At 43.7% G+C, this 23588-nt stretch overlaps 1 protein-coding gene across 1 annotated transcript; it reads left to right on the top strand.

Moving 5' to 3' along the window:
• The first annotated feature begins 10437 nt into the window (after positions 1-10437).
• Positions 10438-23564, top strand: LOC135526288 (ubiquitin-conjugating enzyme E2 K). The gene is made up of 7 exons (XM_064954537.1): positions 10438-10849; positions 18804-18897; positions 19116-19174; positions 19312-19394; positions 19507-19606; positions 22308-22436; positions 22609-23564. The coding sequence occupies exons 1-7, from the start codon at positions 10787-10789 to the stop codon at positions 22681-22683; spliced, it is 603 nt and encodes a 200-aa protein (XP_064810609.1). The 5' UTR covers positions 10438-10786; the 3' UTR covers positions 22684-23564.
• Positions 23565-23588: the final 24 nt, after the last annotated feature.

Raw genomic sequence — 23588 nt, 5'->3', positions numbered from 1 at the left:
TGATCTCTCTGTCAGCATTAATGTCATTATGTGTTCATGTCCAGACACTGTCCTGTCCGGTTCCATGTCCGTTGCTAATTAAATGTTCACTCCCTGTACCTGCTTCTCGTCTCCAGCATCGATCCTTACAGAATGCTGACACCACTATACAAAGCATCAGGGAGGTTTGTGTTTTTTGTTTGGTGACGTCAGGTCCGGGTGCCGTCGCTGAGGGAACCGAGGGTGCCTCGGCTAGCTCGTTGGGCTTCCACGCCTTAGCTGGCTGGAGAGGTCTTCTTGCCTCGGTGGGCCCGGTAGGCACCCACCCCATGTCATGCTTCAGCCGGCCCATCAGGCTCCCACGCCTGAGCCGGCTCGCTAGGCACCCACGCCTCTGCTGGTTCAACGGGCTTCTCCGCCCCAGCCGGCTTGTCCAACACGTTTGTTCCCTGTGTCAGCATTGCATTAATGTCGTTATATGTTCATGTCCAGACGCTGTCCTGTCCTGTTCCATGTCCGTTACTAATTAAATGTTCACTCCCTGTACCTGCTTCTTGTCTCCAACGCTGATCCTTACAGACAGCTTTGCACACTCTTGGCATTCTCTCAACCAGCTTCACCTGGAATACTTTTCCGACAGTCTTGAAGGAGTTCCCACATATGCTCAGAACTTGTTACCTGCTTTTCCTTCACTCTGCGGTCCAACTCATCCCAAACCTTCTCAATTGGGTTGAGGTCAGGTGATTGTGGAGTCCAGCTCATCTGATGCAGCACTCCATCATTTTCCTTCTTGGTCAAATAGCAGTTACACAGCCTGGAGGTGTGTTGAGTCATTGTCCTGTTAAAAAACAAATGATAGTCCCACTAAGCGCAAACCAGATGGGATGGCATATCGCTTCAGAATGCTGTGGTAGCCATGCTGGTTAAGTGTGCCTTGAATTCTAAAGAAATCACAGACAGTGTCACCAGCAAAGCACCCCCACACCATCACACCTCCTCCTCCATGCTTCACGGTGAGAACCATACATGTGGAGATTATCTGTTCACCTACTCTGCATCTCACAAAGACATGGCGGTTGGAACCAAAAATCTCAAATTGGGACTCAAAGGACAGATTTCCATCGGTCTAATATCCATTGCCTGGTTTCTTGGCCCAAGCAAGTCCCTTCTTCTTATTTGTGTCCTTTAGTAGTGGTTTCTTTGCAGCAATTCGATCATGAAGGCCTGATTCACGTAATTTCCTCTGAACAGTTGATGTTGAGATGTGTCTGTTACTTGAACTCTGTGAAGCATTTATTTGTGCTGCAATCTCTGAGGCTAGTAACTCTAATGAACTTATCCTCTGCAGCAGAGGTAACTCTGGGTCTTCCTTTCCTGTGGCGGTCCACATGAGAGACAGTTTCATCGTAGTGATTGATGGTTTTTGCGACTGCACTCAAAGTTTATGAAATTTTCCGCATTGACTGGCCTTCATGTCTTAAAGTAAAGATAGACTGTTGTTTCTCTTTGCTTATTTGAGCTGTTCTTGCTGTATCTTCTGTATACCACCCCTACCTTGTCACAACACAACTGATTGGCTCAAACACATTCAGAAGGAAAGAAATTCTACAAATACTTTTAACAAGGAATATATGTTAATTGAAATGCATTCCAGGTGACTACCTCATGAAGATGGTTGAAAGAATGCCAAGAGTGTGCAAAGCTGTCATCAAGGCAAAGGGTGTCTACTTTGAAGAATCACATATTTCACATATATGTTCGTTTGTTTAACACTTTTTTGGTTCCTACATGATTCCATGTGTTATTTCATAGTTTTGATGTATTCACTATTATTCTACAATACAGAAAATAGTAAAAATATAGAAAAACCCTTGAATGAGTAGGTGTGTCCAAACTTTTGACTGGTACTGTATATTATTAGTATATGTAAAGACAAGATTATATCAAGAATAGACTGATGGGTGACAATGTTATATAATATAACAATCACTTGTGAATGATGCCCAGCATAAGAAACTGCCTTCTTCTTGCGATTTTTTCGAATCATAGTCTCACACCTCATGTAGCCTAGCCCATAGGCCTATATGTTTTGACAAGGTTAGTATCACACCTCATGTAGCCTAGCCCATAGGCCTATATGTTTTGATAAGGTTAGTATCACACCTCATGTAGCCTAGCCCATAGGCCTATATGTTTTGATAAGGTTAGTATCACACCTCATGTAGCCTAGCCCATAGGCCTATATGTTTTGATAAGGTTAGTATCACACCTCATGTAGCCTAGCCCATAGGCCTATATGTTTTGATAAGGTTAGTATCACACCTCATGTAGCCTAGCCCATAGGCCTATATGTTTTGATAAGGTTAGTATCACAACTGAAGGGGCCAAATAACTTCTTAAAAGGAAGCACATTAATCCGCTTCACAAGGGGTTAAGAGCCTAACCGACATACATAAGCAGTGCGTGAGTTTCAAGTTTGGGGAAGATAATTTTCACTATAAAAATGCACCTTTATAAAAAGGATTACATGCATAATTGCATTTATGTCACTTTTGATAACAGTGTTTTCCCGTTAATGGAACATTCGTGCTTATATCCTACTGCCATGTACGCATTGCTACGCTTATAATGTGAAGAAATAGCCTAATAGTTTGTCAACATTTTAAGCTAAGCATTCTGATCTGTTGCGTCAGCCACATTGAGTAAACATATATATTTTTTATGCTGGTGGTTGTATTCATTTGGGATCTATTGCACCCCACAACTGTCCCAGACTATGTTTGGTATATTTATTTCTCACACAGAATAGAATAGGTCGACTTTTGTACTATGGGGGATAGTAGATTGACATAGGCTAGTGCTTTTGCTGTTTGTTAGGCCTACTCATCTTGTTGGCTGACGAAAAGTAAATGTGGACAGTTCTTCCAAGATCTTCAATATGCAACTCGGAATTGGACAAGGACATGCGCAGTGTCGTCCCTGATTTGTCTGTCTTCACTGGTAGTCTGTGAGAAAGACCCGATCACGTGATGGAGAGCCATGTGAGTGAGAGGGCTTCGGTTTGCGCAGCACTCAAGGAGAAGGGCACAACACAGCATTACGGGCCGCAAAAAGCATGGTTTGTTTTAGGGTACATTATGGCCACACAAAGGGGATGCCACCGTGAAATTGTAGATATTATCAAGTGCTTGTCAAATTGTGAATGAGAGATTATTGAAGCTTGATCAAAAAAAACAAAGCCTAGGAACAGTGGGTTAGCTGCCTTGTTCAGGGGCAGAGCGACAGATTATTTTCCCGTGTCAACTCGGGTATTCGATTTTGTAGTCCAACGCTCTAACCACTAGGCTACCTGCGCACTCCCTCAAATTGATTGGAGAAAATCTACTTTCTAAAAAATCTACTATAAAATAATGCCACGGAATTCTTAGCAATTTTTTCTGCTAAATTAACTAGTGTAGCCCACAGCCATGTGACACAGCCAGATCAGGACCTAACGTAAGGACAACTCAGAGTATGTTACTCCTTTCTTCTGTAATAGACTAGATTTTCTTCATATCATGCTTCTTTAGACCTGTCTAAAATAAATAATGGATTTATTGTGAAGGTGTAGGCTATATTACATGGATTTCTTAGACTTTTTAAAATGTAGATGCTTCAAAGGTCTGCGTCAGTGGCTTGTAGGCTATGCAATCTCAACCACACTGCACACTGCCCTAACCCATCTGGACAAGAGGAATACCTATGTGAGAATGCTGTTCATCGACTACAGCTCGGCATTCAACACCATAGTACCCTCCAAGCTCGTCATCAAGCTCGAGACCCTGGGTCTCGACCCAGCCCTGTGCAACTGGGTACTGGACTTCCTGACGGGCTGCCCCCAGGTGGTGAGGGTAGGTAACAACATCTCCTCCCCGCTGATCCTCAACACTGGGGCCCCACAAGGGTGCGTTCTGAGCCCTCTCCTGTACTCCCTGTTCACCCACGACTGCGTGGCCACGCACGCCTCCAACTCAATCATCAAGTTTGCGGACGACACAACAGTGGTAGGCTTGATTACCAACAACGACGAGACGGCCTACAGGGAGGAGGTGAGGGCCCTCGGAGTGTGGTGTCAGAAAAATAACCTCACACTCAACATCAACAAAACTAAGGAGATGATTGTGGACTTCAGGAAACAGCAGAGGGAACACCCCCCTATCCATATCGATGAAACAGTAGTGGAGAGAGTAGCAAGTTTTAAGTTCCTCGGCATACACATCACAGACAAACTGAATTGATCCACTCACACAGACAGCATCGTGAAGAAGGCGCAGCAGCGCCTCTTCAACCTCAGGAGGCTGAAGAAATTCGGCTTGTCACCAAAAGCACTCACAAACTTCTACAGATGCACAATCGAGAGCATCGTGGCGGGCTGTATCACCGCCTGGTACGGCAACTGCTCCACCCTCAACCGTAAGGCTCTCCAGAGGGTAGTGAGGTCTGCACAACGCATCACCGGGGGCAAACTACCTGCCCTCCAGGACACCTACACCACCCGATGTTACAGGAAGGCCATAAAGATCATCAAGGACATCAACCACCCGAGCCACTGCCTGTTCACCCCGCTATCATCCAGAAGGCGAGGTCAGTACAGGTGCATCAAAGCTGGGACCGAGAGACTGAAAAACAGCTTCTATCTCAAGGCCATCAGACTGTTAAACAGCTATCACTAACATTGAGTGGCTGCTGCCAACACACTGACACTGACTCAACTCCAGCCACTTTAATAATGGGAATTGATGGGAAATGATGTAAATATATCACTAGCCACTTTAAACAATGCTACCTTATATAATGTTACTTACCCTTCATTATTCATCTCATATGCATACGTATATACTGTACTCTATATCATCGACTGCATCCTTATGTAATACATGTATCACTAGCCACTTTAACTATGCCACTTTGTTTACATACTCATCTCATATGTATATACTGTACTCGATACCATCTACTGTATCTTGCCTATGCTGCTCTGTACCATCACTCATTCATATATCCTTATGTACATATTCTTTATCCCCTTACACTGTGTATAAGACAGTAGTTTAGGAATTGTTAGTTAGATTACTTGTTGGTTATTACTGCATTGTCGGAACTAGAAGCACAAGCATTTCGCTACACTCGCATTAACATCTGCTAACCATGTGTATGTGACAAATAAAATTTGATTTGATTTGATGTGTGGAAACCAGGAGATGCTAAAAGTGTTTATGATAATTAATGGTCAATTACCGTGAGACCAACAGTTATTTGCTTGACAATCACCGACTGACGAAATTTCATGACTGCCACAACCTACCATTTTGAGATTATAATTAGAATAGATTAATACAATATAAGGGCCCGCCCTGTTCTTTATTCACAATTGATGATTGCATAATAATTATGCATCGTTCGCTTCACCTCGCTCATCAACTCACCCATTCTCCCATTCATACTTTACTTAATTTATTTAAACTGTTGTTAAATTGCTGAAATTACTTTCGGTATAGTTTAGGTTGAGTTTCGAGGCAATTATCAGGGTGGTTATCAACTGGACATGGTACCTTCAACTATCGTAGAAGGAGCGGAGCAGGTTCTACTGTCTGGAGAAGAAACTACTCACCGGAAAAACATATGAGCGAGCAAAACAGCGCCCATTTGTCTTTACGTAGCCCATATATGCAGATATATGACATGCCAGACAACATCAGATTCATGGGCTACACATACCGAAACAGAGGGGCGCTGTTTCGCTAGCTCGGATGATTTATCTAATATTGATTCGTCTTTGTCTCACTCAAATAAATAATCAATATTTCATTATTTTATTTGGATGAGCAAGGATGTATGGTAAGGGCAGGCCAGGCCCCCAAAGGCCCGCCCATAACGCCAGTCTTGTTTTTAACATGCAATTGAATTTAGAACTGTTTCCCAATGAATGAGCTTGTAAAATCACATTTTATTCCAGCAGCAACCAGCTAAGGAGCGGCAGAATAAATCTCGCTCAAAATAGGCTCTGTATGCTGTGCACATGAGATAGTTGTGTTGGATAAATAAGATGCATGATGACTAATGAAAATACACACAGGCAAATTTAATTCCACTAAATTATGCAAATTAACCTATAGACCATATTGTTAATGATGGCGCCGGAGAGAATGCTGTCGTTTTACGGTCTCCAAACCAATTGTGCTATTGTGTGTTTTTTCTCCTTATTTGTTACTTATTTTGTACATAATGTTTCTGCCACCATCTCTTATGACCGAAAATAGCTTCTAGAAATCAGGACAGCGATTACTCACCTCATATTGAAAGACAATTTTTTCTTTAAGGAGTTGGACGGGAGGGATTTACTCCAGACACCCGACAAGGCCCTTATCCCTGTCATATATTGAGGATGAAGGTCGGGGTGCATTGTAAGGATCCGGCGGCGAGTGGGTAATTTGCCTTTACCATCGGTCCTAATTAGCCAAAGAACAATCGTTAGATAATAAAAGAGATGAACTACAAGCACATATATCCTACCAACGACACATTAAAAACTGTAATGTCTTATGTTTCACAGTCGTGGCTGAACAACGAAATTAATAACATACAGCTGGTGGGTTATACACTGTATCGGCAGGATAGAACAGCAGCCTCTGGTAAGACAATGGGTTGCAGTCTATGTATATTTGTAAACAACAACTGGTGCACGATATCTAAGGAAGTCTTAAGATTTTGCTCGCCTGAGGTAGAGTATCTCATGATAAGCTGTACACCACACTATTTACCAAGAGAGTTTTCAACTATATTCTTCGTAGCAGTCTATTTACCACCACAGACCGATGCTGGCACTAAGACCGCACTCAATGAGCTGTATACGGCCATAAGCAAACAGGAAAATGCTCATCCATAGGCGGTGCTCCAAGTGGCCGGGGACTTTAATGCAAGGAAACTTAAATGCATTTTACCTAATTTCTACCAGCATGTTAAATGTGCAACCAGAGGGAAAAAAAACTCTAGACCACCTTTACTCCACACACAGAGACGCATACAAAGCTCTCCCTTGCCCTGCATTTGGCAAATCTGACCATAATTATATCCTCCTGATTCCTGCTTACAAGCAAAAACTAAAGCAGGAAGCACCAGTGACTCAGTCAATAAAAAAGTAGTCAGATGAAGCAGATGCTAATCTACAGGACTGTTTTGCTAGCACAGACTGCAATATGTTACAGGATTCTTCCGATGGAATTGAGTACATCACATCAGTCACTGGCTTCATCAATAAGTGCATCCATGACTTAGTTTCCACAGTGACTGTATGTACATACCCCAACCAGAAGCCATGGATTACAGGCAACATCCGCACTGAGCTAAAGGGTAGAGCTGCCGCTTTCAAGGAGCGGGACTCTAACCCGGAAGCTAATAAGAAATCCCGCTATGCCCTCGGGCGAACCATCAAACAGGCAAAGCATCAATACAGGACTAAGATCGAATCGTACTATACTGGATCCGACGCTCGTCGGATGTGGCAGGGCTTGCAAACTAATACAGACTACAAAGGGAAGCACAGCTGCAAGCTGCCAAGTGACACGAGCCTACCAGACGAGCTAAATTACTTCTATCCTCGCTTCGAGGCAAGTAACACTGAAACATGCATGAGAGCATCAGCTGTTCTGGACGACTGCGTGATCACGCTCTACGTAGCCAATGTGAGTAAGACCTTTTAAACAGGTCAACATTTGCAAGGCCGGACGGATTACCATGACATGTACTCTGAGCATGCATTGACCAACTGGCAAGTATCTTCACTGACATTTTTAACCTCTGCCTGTCTGAGTCTATAATACTAATATGTTTCAAGCAGACCACTATAGTCCCTGTGCCCAAGAACACTAAGGTAACCTGCCTAAATGACTAGCGACCCGTAGCACTCACATCTGTAGCCATGAAGTGCTTTGAAAGGCTGGTCATGGCCCACATCAACTCCATTATCCCAGAAACCCTATAACCACTCCAATTTGCATACCACCCCAACAGATCCACAGATGATGCAAACTCTATTGCACTCCAAACTGCCCCTTCACACCTGGACAAAAGGAACACCTATGTGAGAATGCTATGCATTGACTACAGCTCAGCTTTCAACACCATATTGGCCTCAAAGCTCATCACTAAGCTAAGGACCCTGGGACTATCTCCCTCTGCAACTGGATCCTGGACTTCCTGAAAGGCCGCCCCCAGGTGGTAAGGGTAGGTAACAACACATCCGCCATGCTGATCCTCAACACGGGCGCCCCTCAGGGGTGCGTGCTCAGTCCCCTTCTGTTCATTCCTGACTGCATGGCCAAGCACGACTCCAACACTATCATTAAGTTTCCTGATGGTAGGCCTGATCACCGACAACAATGAGACAGCCTATAGGGAGGAGGTCAGAGACCTGGTCTTGTGGTGCCAGGACAACAACCTCTCCATCAACATGATCAAGACAAAGGAGATGATTGTGGACTACAGGAAAAGGAGGACCGAGCACGCACCCCATTCACATCGACGGGGCTGTAGTGGAGCAGGTTGAGAGCTTCAAGTTCCTTGGTGTCCGCATCACCAACAAACTGTCATGGTCCAAGCAGACCAAGACAGTTGTGAAGAGGGCACGACAAAACCTATTCCCCCTCAGGAGACTGAAAAGTTTTGGCATGGGTCCTCAGATCCTCAAAAATGTATTCAGCTGCACCATTGAGAGCATCCTGACGGGTTGCATCACTGCCTGGTATGGCAACTGCTCTGCTTCCGACCACAAGGCACGACAGAGGGTAGTGCGCACGGCCCAGTACATCACTGGGGCCAAGCTTCCTGACATGCAGGACCTGGCGTGTCAGTGGAAGGCCCTAAGAATTGTCAAAGATGCCAGACACCCTAGTCATAGACTGTTCTCTCTGCTACCGCACGGGAAGTGGTGCCGGAGCGCCAAGTCTAGGTGCAAAAGGCTCAACAGCTTCTAACCCCAAGCCACAAGATTCCTGAACAGCTAATCAAATGGCTACCCAGACTATTTGCATCCCCTCCTCTTTTACACTGCTGCTATTATCTGTTTATTATCTATGCATAGTCACTTTAACTCTACCTAAATGTACACATTACCACAATTACCTCAACTAACTGGTTCTCCTGCTCATTGACTCTGTACCGATACCCCCTGTATATAGCCTCGCTATTGTTATTTTATTGCTGCTCTTGAATTATTTGTTACTTTTATTTACTTAATACGTAAGGGCTTGTAAGTAAACATTTTACTGTTGTATTAGGTGCAATGGACATATAACATTTGATTTGATTTGACCACAAATGTATTTCCATTGACTGGTATTTCCTTCAAAGGGATTTTTTTCGTCTCTGTCATATTGGCCTGCAACAGTTTTAATGATCTGCTTTTCCTTATTTTTTTCATTTTTTTTGCTTTTGCTAACATAAACCCTCCCACTGGGAAAACCCTGGTTGAAAGGACATGTCTCAGAGTGATTTGTAATAGACGGTTATAGGCCCAATTTAAAAAAGTAAACATTGGCTGTTGATTACATCACATTTTTTTACATGGTGGGGTCCTGAATTTTTTAAAGAAAAAGTTTGGATTGGAATCCCCCAGAGTAGAGGATGCATTAGTACCATTGTTTCACCACAGAGTCTCGTTTGTAACTTCGGTAATATGCTAAATGACTGACATATGATACATCATCTTGAGTTGTCATGTAATGATGTGGCATCTCCACATGAAACAGTTTTTCTAGGTAGAGGCAGTGAAAGACCATGAATACAAATTAGGAAAAGCTTTGTTATGACAGATTAATAGAATAACCTTTGACCTTGTTCTCATCCATCATAATCAAGACTGGGGTGTATTCATTACATCTTGCAACGGAACCACGGAACCCGTCTACATTTAAGTACCAAGCGGAAGCAAACAGAGCAAACAGAACAAAACTTTGAGGGACCTACCTGCATTTGTCCAATATAAACTCTAAGTTTCGTTGTAAAACGTTTTTCATTTGGAGTAAACTGTTTCTGTTAAAAAACTTTTTGCAATGCAACAAACTAAATGTTTTGCAACAGAATTGGCGTAATGAATACACCCCATGGTTTATGAAGGTGTACAGTGGACCGTATAAGTGTCCCAGATACATACTATTCTATAGGTAGGTTCTGAATGTTGCATCATTGATGATAAGAAGTGAGGTCCAGGTAACAAGAAATATAATGTACATTGTCATTATTTATTAATGAACGTTTACTTTGGACAACATAATCAAGCATATACAAGCAAATGTATGCCTGTTTTTTAATTCTCCACTCATGCAAGTACGTCTACCAGTTATTGCAGACATAAGAAGCCCCCTCTAAAATGTTATAATGACAGGGAGGGTATCAATGCTGTAGAAATCACATGACCCGCATTTCAGCTTGCATGTAGTTGGTATTAAAATGTTTCCAGGACCACCTTCTGTCCACTGCGTACACAGTGGCAATATTGCGAGAAAATACACATGTCCCTCGGCTCTTTTGTAACTAGCGTTATATTTTATGACATCGGGGCTCGGTCACGTTCCAGTAGAACTTAGCAATTAGTGGCCGTAGCTAGCAGCTGTTATTATTGCTCCGATCCAAAAGTGACAGAGGCAGAGAACGAAAGTGCGAGGGGGACTGCGAATTAGCTGGGTTAGCTAGCTAACTAGGAGGGCTGAAGCCAAGTAAGGCCTGTGACCGAGAGGATCGTGTTCCCTTCCGACAGAAACACGGCGAAATCATGGCCAACATCGCGGTTCAAAGGATAAAACGGGAATTTAAAGAGGTTCTCAAAAGCGAGGAGGTTGGTGATTTTATTTTCTTCATTCGACCGTGAATGTAACGCTAGGTAGCTAGCAACGTTAGCAGAGTTTGTGTCAAACACGATTATTGCCTGTTGTTGGAAAGTAGTGTTTTGTTAGCTAACAGCTAGATAGCGGTACCAGTTGTTAACAAACGCGAAGGACAAGGCGCTAGCTGGCTTACAAGCGAAGGAAAATGTGACTGGCTTTTTGCTAAGTACGTTATCGTTAGTTAAGGCTGCTAGTTTACAGGAAACCCCCTGCCTGGATGCCAGCTACTACTATACAGATCGCGTTTCTAGCGAAGGTAGCAACCTAGTTAGGCCAGGGGTAGTGAAATAAGCCACGCAAATACGCTCACCCTGGCTTGATATGATTACAGAGGCGAAGACGTTAGATGTCTGGTTATTTAGCCAACAAGCTAGCTAAAAAGTATATTTGCCACACACCGATAACGATATGTTACTACCAATGATTGTTATATACATAATTGGTTACTACCAGGGTGCAACTTCCGCCGCAGAGGGTTCGACATCTAACGTTAGTGTGACATTTTCTACCTGTGTTGTTGCAGGCTAGGTTGAAGAGAAATCATCAAAACACTTATTTTTCTAACTGGAAACGAATATTAGGGTTTTAGGGGACAAAATGTAACTTTGGTTCAGGTGTTATACTTTGCATTTCATGTTATAGATGCTTCTCCCAGAAACACAGAACACTTTATTTCATGAGGATAGGATTTACCATACATGTAGCTGAGCGGTCTTATTTTCAAGTTATTGAAAAGGGTCTCGGGACAGGTCCATGTTAATCCCTAGTCGATAAAGGCATCAAATCACCTGTCTAGATTCTTAAATTCAACATGTTTTGCCCAATATCTCAAGATAGGGTGGTCATATTGTTATGACGTCTTTTCATTTCAAATGCTATATTATGTAAATGTGGCAGTATGGAGTACATAATTACAATAATGTAGTTTTATGCAAAACAGAGTTTGTAACAATTTGAACAAATTTATGAAATTAGAATACCACTTTTTATACTACTTTATGCAAATGAGATACTTAATACACACCCTCCCACCAACACATTCACACAAAACACTTCCCCACACACACACACACACACACACTCACAAAGCCTAACACAGATGAACACTTCTCACCTAAGTCTGAACTGTAACACAGAAGGTTCCTAGTTGGATAACATAGTTTGCTTCTTCGGTAGGCCTACATCCGAGTTGGGTTACATTGTAATGTTATTTTTGGTGTTGATGAGTTACTCTGGTGATGGGAGGATAAACTGCAGCAAATAGTTAGCCTAAGCACAGAACAGAGTGAGCTGCATGCAAGAACCAGCTGCACAAAAGACAAGATGGGACATATTTTCAATTCACTGGTATTCAGCTATGTTTTTATTGATTGTAGGGCTGTAGCCACTGAATTCTGGTAGTTTTTACTTGAAAGAATAAAACCATAAATCACAAAATGTGCCGCTGGCACAATACAGCCAATGACGCGCAGTGCTGCCACTCTTCTGGCTCGTCTCAGCGAACGGCGTAAGGCCCTCCCCTCACAGCTAGCACCAACTGAACAAAAATATGAAAGCAACATGCAACAGATGCGTTGGAGGTGGCTTATGGTAGAGAAATTAACATCAAATTCTTTGGCAACAGCTCTGGTGGACATTCATGCAGTCAGAAAGCTCCCTACAAAACTTGAGACATCTGTGGCATTGTGTTGTGACAAAACGGCACAATTTAGAATTTCCTTTTGTCACCAGCACAAAGTGCACCTGTGTAATGATCATGCTGTTTAATCATGTTCTTAATATGCCAAACCTGTCAGGTGGATGGATTATCTTGGCAAAGGAGAAATGCTCACCAACAGGGATGTAAGCAAATTGTGCACAATTTGAGAGACCTAAGGTTTTTGTGTGTATGGAAAATCTCTGGGATATTTTATTTCAGTTCATGAAACATGGGACCAACACTTTACATGTTACTTGTATATTTTGTTCAGTGTAGTTCAGTCAAGACGTCCGTTGACCGTGAAACACCCTCAGGACTTTCCCATAGCTCTTGGCAATACAATGTCACATCGATCTTACTCTAGGTTGAGGAATACCCATCGTAATTACAAACACAACGATTTGTGGGATTTCACTAGAGGGGTTGGCCCACAGATTTGAATGTTCATGGCACAGTATTGGGATTTTTATTGCCACATTGTTTTCAAATGATTTATGTATTTTGACGACCACATAATTTACATTTTGGGTGCATTCGTAAATTCGCACTGGCTATCTACTCTGATTTCAGAGCACTCTCGTCTGAGTGTGCCAGAGCGCAGAATAGCTGATGAATTTACGAACGTTTAACAGCCGTCAATTAAATTGCTGCCAGCAGCACACTTAGTCACCAATGCTCTGGATAACATAAACACAGCATAATCAGCTCTGCTAGGGCAAGTAAAATGGTCAGTGAGGTGATCTCTTGTTTATGTCGGGGCGGCAGGGTAGCCTAGTGGTTAGAGCGTTGGACTAGTAACCGGAAGGTTGCAAGTTCAAACCCCTGAGCTGACAAGGTACAAATCTGTCGTTCTGCCCGTGAACAGGCAGTTAAATCCACTGTTCCCAGGCCGTCATTGAAAATAAGAATGTGTTCTTAACTGACTTGACTGGTTAAATAAAGGTAAAAATAAATAAAAAATGTCTGGAGGTAGCTAGCGAACGTTAGCCAGTTAGCTTGGATGATTGACTACTGTTGTGAGGTCAGACTGCTCGGATGTACCCCACTCCTCAGCCAGAGCGTCCAGAGCTCCGAGAGCGAAATGCTCTGAATTTACTAACGGACAACCTGACAGCGCACTCTGGCACTCCAGATTGAATTTAGTGGAAACAGATTTGTTTACTGCAGTATTTTGTAGAATTCTTGCATTGCGTCCATTGTCCAAATAATTTCAACATTTTATATTTAGTTGTGCAGAAATGATTTGTCTTCTATAAGTTAAGAAATATTGCCTAGTGTCTTGTCATTCTGTTATCAAAAACCCACATCTTTAAGATATTTTCTACTTTCCCTCCCTCATGAGGGAGGGTAATGAAACTTCACAGAAATAACAAGTAAAGTTAGACCTCCCAATTTAGTTTGTTTTTACAAATACAAATGTGGTTTATGATTTATGAAGTAATTCAAATGCATTATTTTGTTACCAAAAAAAATCTGTTAACCGAATGACTGCAACTGAATCGGAGACAATGGAAGTTCATAGTCACAAACCAAAGGAGGTTGGCGACTCCTTAATTGGGTAGAACGGGCTTGTGGTAACGGCTGGAGCAGAATGAGTGGAATGGTATCAAATGCATGTGTTTGATGTCATTCCCATTCGCTCTGTTCCAGCCATTATTATGAGCCATCCTACCCTCAGCAGCCTCCACTGCCGCAAACCCAGTAGTGTAGTGCTATCTTATTTAGGTGATGGAGCGCAATTTTTGTTTATGACGTTCTTTCCTTTTGTACCGACAGATGTAACCTATTGAATAGCCTATCATTAAAGAATATGCATAAAATGCATCCTCCAATTGCAAACTGCCTATGCCCTCACCTATATTGTCTCAAATATTTTATATTTTTAATAGCCTCCAATACCAAGTTAGGCATAGACTACCTAATTTCAAAATAGGCCGTCACTGTCAATCGCGAAAGATAATTCTTCATGTTTTACTGGTGAAACGTCAACTGCATCTGCGTGCCAATCTATTTGATTGATATCTCTGTTTCATGGGAATATTCATTTAGATGCACTTGAATTACTGTTTCATGAGCGGATTAGAGCAGATGCGTTTTCTTGCATTTTGTTTCAGTCAAAGCATGTATCCCGCCTAGTGGCGCGCTCGGTTGAGTTTTGGCGCACACAAGACAAATGGACTATGCTGCTTCAGCTGACCGTCGTAAATTCTCATTACAAATGAGGTGTTTTTGGTGTAACAGGAACGTTCTAGGCCTGATACGCTATTATAGTCGGTTCTGTTATGTAAAATGCAAATTAATCATTGATCTTGCGAGACATTGATTAAGCTTTTGTCTAACTTTACTAAACGAGCACCATGGTGAGAAGTGATGACCTATTTGTAATAATACGTGATGAGTAGGACTATTAAGCATCGTGTTTATTTGAAGCGGTTGGTGCTGAAAGGACGGCACCAGTGAAAGTGTGACCCGGCTCTACGTATTTTACCCGGCTCTATGGATGTGACTCACTGACACCACCCATGGTCCGAGGGGAATAACTCAGCCCAAGAGTTAACACCCACACAGGAACTTTATTTAAACACACTGAGGAAGATGAACATGGGCTGTACACTACATGACACTACAAAAGTATGTGGACACCCGCTCGGTGAACATCTCATTCCAAAATCATGGGCATTCTGCTATAACAGCCTCCACTCTTCTGGGAAGGCTTTCCACTAGATGTTTGAACATTTCTGCGGGTTTTGATTTCATTCAGCCACGAGCATTAGTGGGGTCGGGCACTGATGTTGGACGATTAGGCCTGGCTTGCAGTCGGTGTTCCAATTCATCTCCAAGGTGTTCGAAGGAGTTGAGGTCAGGGCTCTGTGCAGGCTAGTCAAGTTCTTCCACACCGATCTCAACAAACCATTTCTGTATGGACCTCGCTTTGTGCACGGTGGCATTGTCATGTTGAAACAGGAAAGGGCCTTCCCCAAACTGTTGCCACGAAGTTGGAAGCACAGAATGATCTAGAATATCATTGTATGATGTAGCTTTAAGATTTCCCTTCCCTGGAACTAAGGGGTCTACCCTGAACCATGAAAAACAGCCCCAGACCATTATTCCTCCTCCACTAAACTTTATAGTTGACACTATGCATTCGGGCATGTAGCGCTCACCTAGCATCAGCCAAACCCAGATTTGTCCGTCAGACTGCCAGATGGTGAAGCGTGATTCATCACTCCAGAGAATGCATTTCCACTGCTCCAAAGTCCAATGGTGGCAAGCTTTACGCCACAACAGTTGAAACTTGGTATTGCGAACAGTGATCTTAGGCTTGTGTGTGGCTGCTCGGCCATAGAAACCCATTTCATGAAGCTCCCAACGAACAGTTGTGCTGACGTTGTTTCCAGAGGCAGTTTTGGAACTTTGTAGTGAGTGTTGCAACCGAGGACAGACCATTTTTACACGCTTCAGCACTCGGCGGTTCTGTTCTGTGAGCTTGTGTGGCATACCACTTCGCGGCCGAGCTGTTGTTGCTCCTAGATGTTTCCACTTCACAATAACAGCACTTACAGTTGACCGGGGCAGCTTAAGCAGGGAAGAAATTTGATGAACTGACTTGTTGGAAAGGTGGCATCCTATGACGGTGCTACATTGAAAGACACTGAGCTCTTTAATAAGTGGGGCTCCACAGAGGCAGGCCAGGATGTCCCCTGTGTCCATGGCCCGGCAGGTTAGCAGGCTCAGCGGCTCCCCAACTGAGGCAGGCCAACCCCCAGCAGCAGAGAGCAGGCATGGCAGTGGTTCCTCCGGAGGCGGGCTTTGCCCCAGAGGTGGACCCAGGGCAAGCCCCAGAGAAGGTCCCACCGGTAGACCCAGAGTCCAGGCCAATACTGGTGAGTCCAAGGCAGATGGTGGATCAGCTCAGACCCCAGGAGCAGGAATAGGTAGTGTCCCTGGGACAGCACACTGGGGGGTGAAGTCTGGGTGGTCTGCCATGATGAGGTCTGTTGTGTCCCCCACAGTTGAGGGTTGAGTCCAGCACTGGAGCTGGGTCAGGTGGTGCACGCTTGGGACTCAGGGCTGTGGCTGGGTCAGGTAAAGCTGTACTATCAGTAGTTGGTGACACCAGTGTGGCTGTATCCCCCCATGGGCACAGGTCATGGCTGGACTGGTCATCGGCGGTCGCAAACAGACCGGTGCTGCTGGAGGGTCCTCTACTGCAGGGACAGCGTGTCGGATGGGCAGACAGACTCGCCGTGTAGCTTTGACGGGTGATGATCTGGCGGCGGTGAGGAATAGGGTCCAGCCAGCGACATAGGCTCACCACCGTTCGGCGATGCTGCTGGAATCACATAGGAGAGGGTTCCCCCAGATTCCACAGCAGTGGAGGGGGGAATCAGGAATGACATCTGTTGTGGGCTCAGTCTCTGTAGCAGGCAACTCCTGAGGACCGGCGGGGGCCGAGGACATGACGTGTCCCTGCCCGGTCTCAGTCGCAGCCGTGCCTGACAACTGTGCCAGGACCGGAGAAGCAATATAGTCACACCCGATGGTCACAGTCACACCTGGCAACGGTGCCGGGGCCGAAGAGACAAATTCCTGCTGCTGTCCTTCATATGACTGTCTGATGTTCTCTACTGCAACCTGTTGGAGAGGGCTCCCCTGACAGGATGAACCCTGGGATCTGGTCTTCTGTTGCATAATGTTCTGTTCAATACGGGCGAAACTGTCCTCTATATGACGTATGCAGCCATGTCCACTGCACTGCAACTCCCTGGTACTCCCAATGTAGAATAATAAGTCACGCTGGGTTGTTGGGGACGCGGCCCCACTTGGTGCTGAGTTGTATCCCAGAGGTGGAGGAGAAGGGGCCATAGGGTCCATGCAGCACCACATGGTAGAAGTTCACTGGATACCCCAGAGTCATACTTCACTTGTGGTGTTGAAGGGTAGCTCTGCCATACGGCTTGTTCAGGAACAAACAACAATTTGCAGTATAGCCTTATAGGCCTATGACCACATGCTATAGCCTAATGTAAACGCAAATACATATAGCTGAATAATTGCACTGTTTGCAAGGAGAGTTTTAGTTGCGAGTAGGCATTTCATTGTATTGTGTAGCTTACACTACGCTGGAACATAAATAAACGTTGATTTGATTAGCTGGAACACCTTACGTTTTACCCTATTACGGAATAGAATCACGTATTTGCATATATTAAGCATGCTATCACATCTATTGACCATAACAATGTGAAATTGCAGGAAATTTATTTTAAAACAGCCAATTGATTGTTTATCAGGCTGTTGGTGTGGTGTATTCATGCATCTTAATAAACTATAACCTAAATGCATTTATTTTACATTTCCAGTCACCCTTCCTGACATAACAAGCTAGAACGGACCCTGCGTCTCAACCAATAGCCAATATAGTGTAAATATCCCAAGCAGGGTTACAGCAACTTCCAGAGCGGGTCAGGCTTGCTTGGGCTTTGCGGTGTCTACTGGTTTGGGTGTCCTCGGCAGAATGGTGTCCCCGTAACCGAGTGGTCACACACAGTTCTGGCTTCCACAGCTTAATAGTGTTGCACGGTATACTGAAACTTGGGTACTTTTTTTTGATACTATGATTTTTTTTAAAGATGTTTCTGTTCTAAATTGTATTTTTTTATTTTATTACTTTTGGCACTTCTGTCAAATGTGTCTCGCGGATCAAGCCTGTCTATCAGCACAGCCGACCCTTTATTTTAGCGCACCGTGCCTGGTCCACTTACTCATTGCTATCCTGCGCTGGGAGTCTGGGATACATTATGTTAGCTCCCCACTCATGCTGCACAGAAGTTAACACACTTGAATAATGCGACACGGCATGTGGAAATGTTCATAACTGTTTGCAAAATAATGTCCCTACAGACTAGAGCACTTTACAATGCAAGAAGATACCGGTAGCTTTTGGCCCTTTCGGATATCGTATCAGAATCTATGGCACAAGTCACTACTTTCAAACGTCTCATAATGTTGCTTGTTATCAAGGTATCTGTCATGCTCAAGTGCAAGGAGACCGAACATGTGAAAGTATTAGTTCTCACTTCTGTGAGAATGTCTGTGTTGATAGGAAGTTGGGATGAGATACCCCCTGACGGATACCCCTCCTTTCCTTACTCCCTGGCCCATGCTCTGTGACAGAACTAACTTTTGACTTTTCTCACTGACAGACGAGTAAAAACCAGATAAAAGTGGACCTGGTGGATGAGAACTTCACAGAGCTGAAGGGGGAGATCGCAGGGCCACCTGATACACCGTATGAAGGTGAGGCCCAGGGGAGTTTACTGTCGTCTATTCAGACAGACCTAACAGCTTTACCTGGGACAGACTCGCCTGGGTTTACTTGAGGGCTGAGGCAGATTACCTAACTTACCACAATAGGATTCAAAGCACTTTTTACCTCGAGTGAGCGTGGTTCATGTCATGCAAAAGGATACAGATTTCTTGCTGTGATTAATTATTTCCCCAAAAAATGTTTTCAGGTGGTAGATATCAACTAGAAATAAAAATTCCAGAAACATATCCCTTCAATCCACCAAAGGTAGGTGTGTGTGTGTGTGTATCAAACATATTCTGATGTTTGTCATTCAGTTGTGGATTTTGCCAACATTGACCTTTGCCAGGGTGAAGTCCTTGCTAATTAATTTGCTTGTTTATGTGCTTCCTGTGGCCCCCCAGGTACGATTTATCACGAAGATTTGGCATCCCAACATCAGTTCAGTCACAGGTGCAATATGTCTGGACATCCTCAAAGACCAGTGGTGAGTCACTTTATTTCAACACTCTAAAATTCAAATTTCTTTTCATTGTCAAGTCTTGGTTAAGGCTGATCCCAGGTCTTACTACTCTGTGTTCCCTCTGTGTGTCTGACAGGGCGGCAGCTATGACGCTGAGGACAGTGTTGCTGTCACTACAGGCCTTACTGGCAGCTGCAGAACCAGACGACCCACAGGACGCTGTGGTGGCCAATCAAGTGAGAGGAACACTGTGTGCATGTGTGGGAGAGGGAGAGCATGCATAAGTATGCCTGGAATGTCTTTTGCAGATTTTGTAATTTTTTGTTTGACTTGCTCTGTCTCCTCACTGGTTTATTCTGCAATGGGTTGGTCAAAACAAGCATTGTGATTGGTTGAGACGTGTTCTAAGCCAGCCATACTAAAAAACCTGTTCAGCACAGGTAAGCCTATGATGCAAAAATGGGCTTGTCTTCTTGTCTTCTTGTCTTCTGATCCATCTGAGAAATCCCTGCTCCATCCGCTGTCCCATCAGCCCAGCCAGCCATATTCGTTAAGTTGGTCTCCACTGTAAAACGCATCTAGACATTATTTGCTTCTAGCTTAACATTTGGTTTGCAACAAGTGGGGTTTGTGCCAACGTTGCTGTCTGTCTCTCGGCATTTGCAACATTGTTATGGTATTGAAATTGGATCTCCGCTGTCCTATTGAGAATTAGTGTCAGGATGAGACGGACATCTTTTCTCAGCCAGTCGAAATCATGAATCAGCATAATCCTCAAACGCTGATTTCTCACAGTGCATTCTGAAAGTATTCAGACCCATTTTTCCACATTTTGTTACCTTACAGCCTTATTCTGAAATGTATTAAATTGTTTTTCACCATCAATCTACACACACTACACCATAATGATAAAAAAACAATAATAATAATGTTTTTGTGCAAATTGATTAAAAAAAAGAAATCATGAAATATCACATTTTATATTAGTATTCCGACCCTTTATGCAGTACTTTGTTGAAGCACCTTTGGCAGCGATTACAGCCTTGAGTCTTCTTGGGAATGACGCTACAAGCTTGGCACACCTGTATTTGGGGGGTTTCTCCCATTCTTCTTTTTGGGGGGGGTTTCTCCCATTCTTCTCTGCAGATCCTCTATTTTCAGGTCTCTCCAGAGATGTTCAAGTCCGGGCTCTGGCTGGGCCACTAGAGGACATTCAGAGACTTGTCCTGAAACCACTCCTCCATTGTCTTGGCTCTGTGCTTTGGGTCATTGTCCTGTTGAAAGGTGAACCTTCGCCCAAGTCTGAGGTCCTGAGCACTCTGGAGCAGGTTTTTATCAAGGATGCTTTGCTCTGTTCATCTTTCCCTCGATCCTGACTAGTCTCCCTCCCAGTCCCTGCCACTGAAAAGCATCCCCACAGCATGATGCTGCCACCAACGTGCTTCACTGTAGGGATGGTGCCAGGTTTCCTCCAGATGTGAAGCTTGGCATTCAGGCCAAGGAGTTGAGTCTTGGTTTCATCAGATCAGAGAATCTTGTTTTTCATGGTCCGAATCCTTCAGGTGCTTTTTGGCAAACTCCAAGTGGGCTGTCATGTGTGTCTTTTACTGAGGGGTAGCTTCCGTCTGGTCACTCTACCATAAAGGCCTGATTGATGGAGTGTGATTGTGGAGGCCTGGTAAATATGGTCAAATAGCCCTTACACAGCCTGGAGGTGTGTTTTGGGTTATTGTCCTGTTGAAAAACAAATGATAGTCCCACTAAGCGCAAACCAGATCGGATGGTGTATCGCTGTGGTAGCCATGCCGGTTAAGCGTGCCTTGAATTCTAAATAAATCAGTGTTCAGTTCTTAACATTTTCCGAATTGACTGACCTTCATGTCTTAAAGTAATGATGGACTGTCATTTCTCTTTGGTTATTTGAGCTGCTCTTGCGAGTATATGGACTTTGTCAATTACCAAATAGGGTTATCTTTTGTATACAACCCCTACCTTGTCACAACACAACTGATTGGCTCAAACGTATTAAGAAGGCAATTCCACAAATTAACTTTTAACAAGGCACACCTGTTAATTGAAATGCATTCCAGGTGACTACCGCATGAAGCTGGTTGAGAGATTGCCAAGAGTGCAAAGCTGTCATCAAGGCAAAGGGTGGCTACTTTGAATAATGTCAAATATAACATGTATTTTGATGTAACCCTTTTTTGGTTACTACATGATTCCATATGTGTTATTTCATAGTTTTGATGTCTTCACTATTATTCTACAGTGTAGGAAATGGTTAAAATAAAGAAACCCTTGAATGAGTAGGTGTTTGGAAACTTATTTTCAATACATTTGCAAAAATTGGGCCTTGTGTGTAGATTGAGGACATTTTTTATTTAATCAGTTTTAGAATAAGGCTATAACTTAACAAAATGTGGAAAAAGTCATCAGGTCTGAATACTTTCCGAATGCACTGTATACAAAGAAATGTCAATAGAAGAACAGGTGAAACAAAATGAAAGGCAGCAACTGTTATTCTAGTTGCATGGTTTGACGTGACTGTGTTAGCCGTAGTTGGCTAGCTAGCAAGCAAGGGATAAGAGCGTTGCTGGCCAGCATGGCAACGGAACATTTAGAACCAAGGACTGGGATATTGAACAGAGTTCATGACTGGGTCGCATCTCTGGCAGCTTAACCGATAGAATGAACGGTCAGCTGGCTTGGCTAGTAACCATAGATGCATTGGGACTAGCCTATATTTTTGTTGAGGGATGATATAGTTGCTGATGAATAGGTTAATAACCCGTTGTAGAAAAGCAATTGTACACTCGCTTGTGCAAAACACATGTAGTTTTTGCATGCCCTCTCGTGTACAATTGCTTTACTAAATTGTAGCCTAGTGATGTTTTGTATACTGCCAACTCAGTGTTGTGTGTTCTCACTCTTCAGTATAAGCAGAACCCAGAGATGTTCAAACAGACGGCCAGACTCTGGTCTCATGTGTACGCCGGCGCCCCCTCCTCCAGTCCAGAGTACACCCGCAAAATAGACAAACTCTGTGCCATGGGCTTCGACAAAGTGAGTGGGTCCCACGTGACTAGCTCTAATGCTGTCTCAGCAGTCGATACCTTCATAACTAATTTACATTTTATTATGGTTCACCAATGGATCTGTTTTGTGTTTGAATACTGTAGCATAGTTATGACTGTGTTATAAACTTCCTTCTCTACTGTTTGTCCCGTCTCCACAGAATGCAGTAATAGTGGCGTTGTCGTCGAAATCCTGGGACGTGGAGACTGCGACAGAGCTACTGCTCAGTAACTGAGTCTCAACGGCCCCCTGATCCCAAACCACCCATCACACCACCTCACCCGGCCCCCATCTGACTCCTCTACACACACCCTCTCCCTTCAGTCTCCCTCCATCTGAAGCCCTCCTCTGTTCCTCTGACCCCTTACCTCCACACCTGTTGGATACCCCCTCTCAACCTCCTGGCACTTCTCCCCTTAGTCATAATCACCATCGTCTCTGCTCTGTACCATGCTCCAGCTTTCCTGCCATCTTCACATTGGCACTATACCCTTCCATTTCACATACCTCAATCAAATGACTTGAACCAAGTGCCCTTCCTCTGTGCGCATGCTGGACCCCATTCACTCGCTGGCTTTGTCCAAACACTCTTCACTGGCATCCTATTTAACTATACAATCCTTTTACATCAGCTATGACCTTGAAGAAAGTAAGGAAGCAGTGTTCGATTGTTTGAACAGAGCCATTTTCTTAATCTCCTCCATCTCCACTCTTTTGGCACTTGCTAGGAAACATTACCTATTTTATTTTTTTCCCTTGCAGTAGCCACATCCGTATCATGTCACCTGTCTTAAGAGTTTTAACTTCCCAAACTCCCCTCCCCACCCCCCTCATTCATAATCATCACTTTCCTCCTCCCACTTTTTTATTTGGTTCTGGCCTCCTACAGGAAGACATTTGGATTCCCATTTTTAAAAAGAAAGAAAACAAAGCGGAAAACGCTCACCTCATTATTCACCAATAACGCTCCTCAAGCAAATTGAGACTGGAAGTTTAAAAAAAAATGTAAAGGTTTGACAAATATGGCATCCACTGAATTATGCCAACAGAGGGGGAAAACTGTCAAGAATTCATCTGTAAATAAAGCTATTAAAGTCTGTGTAAATTAATCCAAAACGTGTGGAATGTGAATTATGTGCT

This window comes from Oncorhynchus masou, chromosome 32 (assembly GCF_036934945.1).
Source record: "Oncorhynchus masou masou isolate Uvic2021 chromosome 32, UVic_Omas_1.1, whole genome shotgun sequence".
Classification (NCBI taxonomy): Eukaryota; Metazoa; Chordata; class Actinopteri; order Salmoniformes; family Salmonidae; genus Oncorhynchus; species Oncorhynchus masou.
This window is presented reverse-complemented; position numbering and strand designations above follow the sequence as displayed.